Genomic DNA, 10,644 nt, shown 5'->3' with positions numbered 1-10,644 from the left:
TTTAAAATGAGTATAATAAAGTTTTTATAAGATGATTTAAGAAAAGAATATAAGAGAAGTTTTATTTTGTATGTTACGACATAATTATATGAAAATTATAGCATATTTTGTTTTTATTATTTTTCATGAATGTGTGATATACACGTTATTATATTCATTTATTTTTTTATATGTAATATTTATACATATTGCATGTTTTTATTTTACTAAAAGTTTAAAAAGAAAAATAATATAATTAATAATATATTTTTATTCTAAATAAATATAATGAAGCATAATTGTTAAAATATTTCATTTTAATTAGAACAATTATTAATTCAAAACAGAAATTTCAACATAACTATAATTTTATGCGAAATTAGTTGGAAAGATTATTTAATCTTTAAATATTAAATTCTAAATTTTCAGAAAATTAAATTATATTTATATTGAAATTAAAATATAAAATAACTCAAATAAAAATCTGTAGTAACCTATTAAATTTATCATATTGAAGTAAGACAACTAATGAAAAATAGCATAATAAATATTAATTATCTTATAAACTCATTGAAACACTATTTTATATAATTTTCAATTTCATTAAAATCTTCGATGTGGGACAAGTCCCATGTTCTTGAGATTCAATGCAATTTTAAAACTAGAATTATTCATTCTCTTTCAAAAAAAAAAAATCACAGGAACGATTAAATGGTTAATAATGTGAAAAATCTAGAGACTAATTTGAAAATATGAAGATTAAGTAGTTAATTCTACTTAAGATTAAGTCGTTTCCAGAGTTATAAGAATTCAATTTCAAATTTTAGTGAAAGCAAATTAGTGTAAGAAAAATTTTAAGATACAAATTTAAAGTTCGAAAAGAAAAATAATGAAAAAACAATTTTTAAAATTACGAGGAAAAAAATAATGATGGTCCATACACATATTAAACGGCATATTTTGTAATAAATGTGTTAACAGAGAGTGATGAGGAAGGAAACTGCCATGAAATTTCCTCTATTGGAGCTATGCAACAAAAGTTTCAAATGATAAAAAAGGTTTCTTCACTGCATCACCCTCAATTTCAAATTACAGAGGTCTTAATCAAACTTTTAGTCATCCATATATTTTTTAGATTCCCCTCTATCATTTCATCTCTTAAAACCGTCGGCTGATCGATCGTCACCACTGAACAACACCATCCAACTTCACTTTCATTTCACCGTATGTTAGGTACACAAGCCGGACATCCAAGGACATTTTTGCGAGCTGTACAGGACGCAGACGAGAACCACTAATCAACTTTTGTCACTTCATTACAGAGACTCAGCATACATTTTTCTTGCTAGGGCTCCATTTCTTGGAATGTATCTGTTGCACTGATCTAGTTGGCATCCATATTTGCTTATGCACCTGTCTCCATGATAAGTTTTGGCAACTTTTAATAGCCACACACTCAGACTATCATGTCAATGTTTTCCACAGTATATCTCTGAGTTGAAACTTAAAATCAATTCTATAACGAGCCCATTTTGCTATATCTTTAATCATGATGATTATTTGTTTAATTAGCTAAGCAACATGTCATACACAAGTTTAAGAATTTTAGTTAATTATTTTGTCATAGTAAATAAAGGCAAGTCTTCTACTTTAATTTAAAACCTACAGGTACAGAAGATCTTGACATCCCATGCAGCTTCTAGGAAGAAGGGTGATCGGGTCACTCTTTCCACGAAGACCTGCTTCTGTCTTGATCTCCTTCCTCCTCTTATATAAGCCCCCTGCCCCCCCTCCTTTCTTCACATTTCAACACCATCCCTCTAGCTTACGTGGACTGTTCACTTGCGTATACAATCTTCCTCGTCTTCACAAGGTTATATTAAGAAGGTTTGGATATATTTTCTTTGTTTGTTTTGCTAACAATGGCGTTAGATTTTGATTTCGAGGACTACTTCCCATCGATGATGCAGCGACTGGGAGCTGAAGGATTTATTATGGAATTATGTAATGGATTTCGCTTGCTAATGGATGGTGAGAAGGGATTAATTACGTTTGAAAGCTTGAAGAGGAACAGTATTTTATTGGGGTTGCAGGATTTGAGAGATGAGGAGCTTGTGTGGATGCTGATGGAAGGTGATTTGGATGGAGATGGAGCTATAAATCAGATGGAGTTTTGCATTCTCATGTTTAGACTCAGTCCAGGGATGAAGGTTGGACCAAAACAATGGATGGATTATGAATTTGATGTAAATAATGAAATGTAGTTCGTAGCTAGCCAAAATGTCTAAATTACTTATGTTTCTTACTGTTATGTCCATGTTTGAGCAATGTAATCTGAGTATCAACTACTGTAATGTGATGAAAATTATGAAACTTTGCAAATTTAACTTTAAAGATTTTATATATATGACCTAATTTATATATTATCATCTCGTGGGGGTATCAGATAAATGTCTGACTAACTGGACACTGAAGAACAGATCGTTGAGCAGTGGAGATAGATAGTATCGGGAAGCTATGGAGATGCTTTTTCTTATTTTTAGGTAATGAAGTTAAGCGAAACCTTTTTCCTGTCTTGTAGGAAAATTTACTTGTTAGTTGTGAGCATGCCGTTTCTAGGAAACTGCCTCATTATTAATGTGGGTACAAAAATCACCATTGAAGATCTTATTATATATCTCCTCCTTCACGGATAAAGGAACCAATTAACCTTGAAAGAAATTTCCTTTTCATCAAATATGTAAAAATAAGGCAGCACTGCATTAACATTACCAATCATCACCATCCTCTATCTATATTTATTTTCAATAACGGACATGGGTACAATCAGGGGTGGAGGGAAGGTACGGCAAGGGCACGTGCCATACCGGCGACCAAAAAATACTTTAAAGGGGATGAAGGTGCCGCAGCGGCGCAGCCGGTGCCCTACCAAAGGGAAGCTCCTGACTCCGCCACTGGGTACAATATTTATATTTAATAGAACAAACGCAATATTTATATTTAAAAAAGTAAATATAATATTTATATATCTACGTCCGCTTAGAATTTTGAACTGGCGTAATGATTCAGTACGATGAAAAGTGATTGTGCAAAAATTAATTACTTTATTGTTTAAAAAAATGTTAATTAGTTTTTTTTAAGGTTGATTATATATTTAGTTGTAGAAAAAATTTGTTATTGCACACAAGATTGCCTACATTAATCATCACTATGATTGAGTATGATTTCTCCTGTAGCACACTTTTGTTTTTCTTTTCGTTTCTTTTCTTTTCAGTTTTGAATAAATTACAATTAAGTACTTGAATTTTTTAAAAGTTCATCACTAATTCATTCTTATTTGAAAATCACTCAATTAAAATACTCTCATATTTTATAAATCTAACTGTATAGTATTTCTTTTAAAAAAACTGTTAGCCATCTTAAAAATTTATATGGTTTAACCTATATAATTTTAAGAAAAAATTATTATTTGGTCCTTGTATTATAATAAAATTTATTAATTAATCACTCAATTTTCAAAAATACATTAAAATTTTTTTAATATTTTAAAAAAAATCTATTAATTAATCTCTCCATTAATTTTAACTATAAAAGTATAAAATATTGTTAATATAAAGTTAATAATGAGTACTTTTCACAAAACTAAGAACTAAATAACTTTTTTTTTTAAATTTTAGAAACATTTTAATATATTTTTTAAAACTGAAAAATTAATTAATAAACTTTATCATAATATAAGATTAAATAATAAATTTTTCTAATTTTAATTATATGTATTATTTAATTTTTATAATTTTAAATATTTTTATTATTTAGTGTCTCTAATCAAGAATAAAACAAATTTATTAATAATTTTTTTAATAAAAGGATAAAGAAATTGATTTTATAAAATATAAAAATATTTTAATTAACTAATTTTGAAATGAAGTTGAATTAATAAATTTTTTAAAAATATAGAAGTTTAATAATAATTATCTCCTAAAACTTTTAGTTTTGTTAAATTCTACCAATTATTAAACAAGTACTCTTTTTCCTTTTCAAAATATATTCTCTTTTCAAAAAAAATAAAAATCTTAATTTATTAACAACATTATTTTTATCAATCTAATTAAATAATAAAAAATAAATTATTATCTTGACAATAATTTTCTTAAAAATATTTTTTCATATATTTTTTTATGAAATACATAGAAATAGAAATAGATATGTATCTGTCCTTTTAGTTGATCGCTTCTGTTTTATCTGTTGCTTAATTGAGACCATCAAGAATAAAAATGTCTTCGAGGAGTTCAAAGGTGACGGACATATATTTTTTTATATTTATCATCACCATACGTGTGTGTATATATATAATGGTGTACCCTATATATATATATATATATATAATAATAATAATAATGATTAACTCTTGAAATCGTGATGTATGTAAAGGAAAGAAAAAATGTTCATCCCAGCCTGTCTAGTTCAACTACCTTGCGAAATGACTATCCATCATGTAAATCTAACTCCTACATCTCCGACCTTACCTATGCACGGCACGTGTAGATCCACTAGGATTTTCATTGTTCGTGCAAATTAAACTGATAGATGAGACATGAGTAATGAAAGAAGTATGACGAAAGCGGACCAATATTTATTAGCTGACTATCTACCATAAATAATCTTTTAACTATTTTTTATCATAAATGATCTTTTAATTATTCTCAATCATCAAATCAGATTCATTAATTTTTTTATAAATCAAATTCATCTAATCAGATCCATTAATATTTTTATAAATCAAATTCTTGCGTTCGCCTATATATCATCATCTCCTGATCCCATATAATATCAGACTTATCATATATATATATATATATATAAAGATAATAAAATTTTGAATTTTAATAGAAATGAATTGAATATATAATTGATGAATGTGAGATAAGAGGTTTGCTAGATGGCGACCCATGGAACTAATTAAAATTTTATAATAATAAACAAGAGAGGTTGATTCAAAAAAAAAACAAAAGAGCTAAATAAATGAGAATGATATCGGAGTTGGATAATTTTTTCAAAAATATTAAAATTGGGAGTTTCAGAAGAGATTAAGAGGATAGAGAAGATCAAATGGAATTTTTTCTTGAGAATGAAATAAGTATATATTCTCTAATCTGTTAAAGGTAGTCTTGTGACATATCTCTTTAGAAGGGACGATTATAGTTTTTTAAATATTTTATTAATAATAAGCAGTTGATCATATTCATAGATTTAAATTAATATAAGGACATATTAGAAAATTTGAAAAATTTTATATTTTATTTCATGCCCGCCTTATATGTTTGACTTTTGGCGAGGTAAAAGAATGGCATACACATGTTTCAATTTTATGAAAAACATATTTTATATGTTATTAATAATTACCTTATTATAAAAGAAAATTTTAAATTTTTATATAAAAATAATAATAAGAAGTTGATGAAAAAGAAAAATTTTCTAGTAGAGGGAAATTTCTAAGGAGAGAGAAAAGAGATAAAAGAAGAAATTATTTAGTTTGGTTCAATTTTCTTCTACATGTTAGGGTTGCTAACATGAGACCACACCCCTATATTCAATTATAAGAGAATAATTTTAAGTTTAACTGAAAAATTAAACTAAATCGAGAAAATAAAAAATTTTGGTTGGACTTTTGATTTAATCCGTTTATGGACCAAAATAAGAGAAAGAAACCAAACCAGCCACCATATTTATATTCTTAAAAAACTCTACACCTTCCAACCGCCCTACCTCCTATTCTCCCTTACTGAACTTTCATTCAGTCATTATCCCTCCATATCCTTCAGTTTAGTTTGTCCCTCCGTAGTTTTTGTTTCTTCTTCTTTGTTGGTGAGAGCATATCCAAAAATTAGATCGCGCTATTTTCTCCTTACTATCTCATATTCAAATCCTTTGCGGTTCACATATCATTCGAACCATACCCAAAATCACTACCTCCTTCTTATTCCATGATTTATGCATACCCGCATCACTGAACCCTCCACGGAAGATCTAAAATAGAAGAGTTGTTGCAAAAGACCCACATCTTCATAGAGATCCAGATGGAAAATCCAAGAACTTGAAGTACGCTGAACTGAGATGCTCAGAATATTAACTGAATAGAGCTCATTTACAATGATTGGATTCAAACTGATTTAAATAATTTTTTAAATCTATTCTATACTCAATATAAAATAATTAATTCAAATTATTCAATAATTTTTAACTATAACATTATATATACCGCTAAATTTCAGTGATTTCTTGATATAGAAATTACTTTAGCGAATACCAAACATGAGACCGATTGAATATAACATTTTCTGTCTACTTTATTTGTAATATTCTCGTGTATTAAATACAATTGCTAAATTTTTTGAATATTATAATTTGTTAATATTTTGAGTGATTTCACGTGGTTCTATATATAATTTATGTTAATTTTTTACAGACGCACTAATTATAATAATTTTTTATTTAAAATAATTATAACGGCCTAATTTCAATTGATCAAAATAAATTTTTAAAAGTATTTTTTCTTAATTCAAAATATTTATTTCACCTTATTTACTATTAAATTTCAGTAATTGATGAATATCGAGCGGTGGACCTAGGGATGGCAACGGATCGGGTATTTTCGGGTATCCGATCCGACCGAACCCTAATAGAACGGATTTGGGTAGTTATAATCGGATTTGGGATGGATTCGGGTTTTAAAAATAATACTCGTTGCGGGTTCGGATCAGATTCGGATTTTATGTACAGGGTACCCACTACCCGAACCCGTTTATATAAATAATTAATTTAATATAAAAAATATATTTTACAATAATATTTATAAATTTTTTTTATATATTTATATTTAAAAATTTAAATTTAAATATTCTTTAGAAATATTAAATTTTTTAAATGAAAATTATTAATGAAAAATATCTTTTATATAAATTATTAATTAAAATATATAAGATTAAATGGGTTCGGATTTTATTCGGATAATAATAATCGGGTTTGGGATGAATTCGGATAGTTTAAATTAATTTTTAATCGGATTCGGAACGGGTTCTGTAATACCCGGCTAGACTCCGGTATCGGAATTCCAACCGTCCGGTGGAATCTCGGATGTCGGAAACCTCTAGAAGGGGAAAACCAGGTTTTTATAAAATGTTTTCATGTTTTTAATGGTTTTAAGTATGAAATTAAATGAGTTTTTTTGCATGAAAAGTCTTAGGAGGAAAATCCAGGTTCGGCCGCCGAAAGTCAAGTTCGGCCGCCGAACATGCATGCGTTTTGGAGGCACGTTAGGCCCCCGAAAGCATGAGTTAGGGAAGTCCAGGTTCGGCCGCCGAAAGTCAAGTTCGGCCGCCGAACATTGCATGGATGCGGAGGCACATTTGGCCCCCGAACGTGGCCTGGCCAGCCACCTATAAAAGGGGCACTTTGTAACAGCCCGCTTACCGGACCATCACCGGCACTAGGATCCAGATCGGCTTAAGGCCGCCGGGACCCGTAGTAAGCCTACTGTCAACTCTGTGTACCTGATAATTCCCATACATGATCACACTTAAGCTTAAAACTGTTACTTACTCTTCTTTTTTTTTTTTTTCTTTGCTTAACTATCTTTTCTTTTCTTGAAACTTTTCTCATCAACTAAGCCTGGACTATGCATGCTCTGTCTGTATGCACTCGAAGAGTGATACCTGCTATGGTACCATACAGTAACTCCAGAGATAGAAAGACTACCATGCACCAAGCCTAGCGCATCATAACAACATTATCTCAATCATAAAATGATCATGTGCAAAGGGATAAACATACACTAGGGCCAAGCACAATTCTATAACTCAATACATAACTTGCTATTACATCATTTCTATACATTACATAAACACTGTACTGTACATCATTATCATGTCCACTATTCTAGACTATTACATATGCCTTTACCCTTGCTTTCTCTTTCTCTTTCTCTTCTCTGAGGCCCTGAAAAATGGGGTTAGGGAGAGGGATGAGCTGCTAAAGCCCAGTGAGCGGAATCTATAAAAAATCACATTTAAAACATGCTATCATATGATGCATCACTGCACAAACATTTCACATCTCGGATTGGACATGATCCCAAAACTCCCTCTGTCAGTGCCCGGCCCCCAAAGGAGCTCACACAGGTCTTTCACTAACTACTCATGGTGCCCGACCCTATAAGGGCTCTCACAGGACTCATCCAAGGTAAATGCCCGGCCCCAAAGGAGCTCACACAAGACATACAATAATGACAGACTTATGGGCTATTGAGATCGCCTCGGTCCAATCCACATATACAAGTAAGAATGCAATGCATCAACTTGATGAATACTAATGCAAAGCATCCTACATACACATGGCATAATGATGCATGAATCATGCTAAAACAGTTCTTAACTTTTAAAATAAAGTTCTGTTCCACTCACCTCTGTCAACTGCTGAGCAGTCTCTGTAACTCTAACTCTGTGGGCCTCCTTGGTCTCTCGGGTCCGTACCTACACAGGTGGACTCAAATGAGGACCAAACTTACTTAAACATACCTCTTCATATCTCCCCAAAACCCCTCTAAAACATCATAGGCATGCATGGAAAAATGGGCAAAAGAAGGCTGGACTGGGCACTTTCGGCGGCACTTTCGGCGGCCGAAACCCCTCTCCAGAGACGAAACTCATGCATGTTCGGCGGCACCTTCGGCGGCCGAAAGCCTCGTCCAGAGACGAAACTCATGCACTTTCGGCGGCCGAACTCCCTCTTTCGGCGGCCGAAAGTCCCTTTCTCACCCAAAAGCCTAGCTTTCGGGGGCAAGGTTTGGCAGCCGAAACTGCCTCCACAAGGGGTTCGGCGGCCGAACCTTGCTTCGGCGGCCGAACCTGGATTCTCCAGAAAGGCAGAATCCGAGCACAACTCATGCTCTCAGCCTCCAAAATCCTATCAAACACCCATAACATGCATACCAACACTTCTCAACTAACATATAACCTATCTCATGCATATAGAGGCCTCAAAACTAGTTCAAGCCTCAAAAACAACAACAAAACTCATACTAACTCATATGATTAACATATGCTCAAACTCATGCTTATACCCCAAAACATGCCATAAAACTCTCTTAAAACTTCTAAAACTTGCTTTAAACATAAGGGGAGGTGAGGATCCATACTTACCTCTTGAAGACCTAGAGGGTTGATGATCCAAGCTTGGAGATGGGGAAAAACTCAATCAAAATCTCCAAGTGCTCAACTTTGCTTCCTTTTGCTCAAATCTTTAAAACAAAGCTCAAATCAAGTTAAAACATGCAAGATTTGAGAAAAACATGAGAAATCACACCAAGGAGAGCTTGAACCTACCTTTGACCCAAAAACAGAGTGTTTCACACTCAAGTCTCGGGCAAAAGGGCTTTTGTAGTGACCAACCGACTCTTCCTTCGGCGGCCTAACGTGCATGCGAAACCATGCAACTTTCGGCGGCCGAACTTCACCTTCGGCGGCCGAACCTGGCTTTTGTCCCCTTGGCCTTTTCATTTCAAAACTCAATTTTCTTAACTCAAAACATGATAAAAACACTTAAAAACATCTTAAAAACCGTTCTTATACCCTTAGGGCAAGCTCCGACATCCTCGAATCCCGACTTCCAACGGAAAATCCGCCGGAACGTAGGAATTCCGATACCGGGGTCTAGCCGGGTATTACATTCTCCCCCCCTTAAGAACATTCGTCCCCGAATGTTCCTCTCTAACTCAAAACAGAGTAAAAACATAACATAAAGCGCATAACAAAAGAAGCTAACACTAACCTCAAAAGAGATGGGGGTACTGTTGGAGCATAGACTCCCGTGTCTCCCAGGTGCACTCTTCTATGTTATGGTGGTTCCAGAGGACTTTTACCATCGGGATCTCCTTGTTCCTTAGCTTTCTGATCTGGGTGTCAATGATCCGCACTGGTTGTTCTACATACGTGAGATCACCTAGGATCTCCACATCTGGTTCGCTGAGAACCTTACCCGGATCTGACACAAACTTCCTTAGCATCGAAACATGGAAGACTGGATGGATTCTTTCCATAGACATAGGCAAATCAAGCTTATACGACACATGTCCGACCTTCTGCAAAATCTCAAAAGGTCCAATGTACCGCGGAGCCAGCTTACCTTTCCTCCCAAAACGAACCACCCCTTTCATTGGAGACACCTTCAACAAGACCAGATCCCCCTCCTCAAACTCTATGTGCTTTCTGCGAACGTCTGCATAGCTCTTCTGCCGACTAACAGCAGTCTTGAGCCGCTCTCTGATAATGGGCACCACCCTGTTCGTGATCTCTACTAACTCAGGCCCTGCTAGGGACCTTTCTCCAACCTCTTCCCAACAAACTGGTGACCTGCACTTCCTCCCATACAGAGCTTCATATGGGGCCATCCCGATGCTAGCATGATGACTATTGTTGTAGGCAAACTCCACTAAGGGTAGATGCTGCCTCCAAGATCCGCCAAAATCTAGCACACACATTCGAAGCATATCTTCTATGGTCTGGATGGTCCTCTCTGACTGTCCGTCAGTCTGTGGATGGAAAGCAGTGCTGAAGTCTAATCTCGTGCCCATAGCCTCTTGCAGACTTCGCCAAAACCTGGAGGTAAACT

The 10,644-nt window shown here is 33.5% G+C and overlaps 1 protein-coding gene across 1 annotated transcript; it reads left to right on the top strand.

Moving 5' to 3' along the window:
- Window positions 1-1,113: 1,113 nt before the first annotated feature.
- Window positions 1,114-2,352, top strand: LOC110608266 (calcium-binding protein PBP1). The gene has a single exon (XM_021747480.2). The coding sequence runs from the start codon at window positions 1,902-1,904 to the stop codon at window positions 2,241-2,243; it is 342 nt and encodes a 113-aa protein (XP_021603172.1). The 5' UTR covers window positions 1,114-1,901; the 3' UTR covers window positions 2,244-2,352.
- Window positions 2,353-10,644: the final 8,292 nt, after the last annotated feature.

Source organism: Manihot esculenta, chromosome 3, assembly GCF_001659605.2.
Source record: "Manihot esculenta cultivar AM560-2 chromosome 3, M.esculenta_v8, whole genome shotgun sequence".
Classification (NCBI taxonomy): domain Eukaryota; kingdom Viridiplantae; phylum Streptophyta; class Magnoliopsida; order Malpighiales; family Euphorbiaceae; genus Manihot; species Manihot esculenta.
Note: the sequence above shows the minus strand (reverse complement) of the source record. Positions and strands in the feature narration are given on the sequence as shown.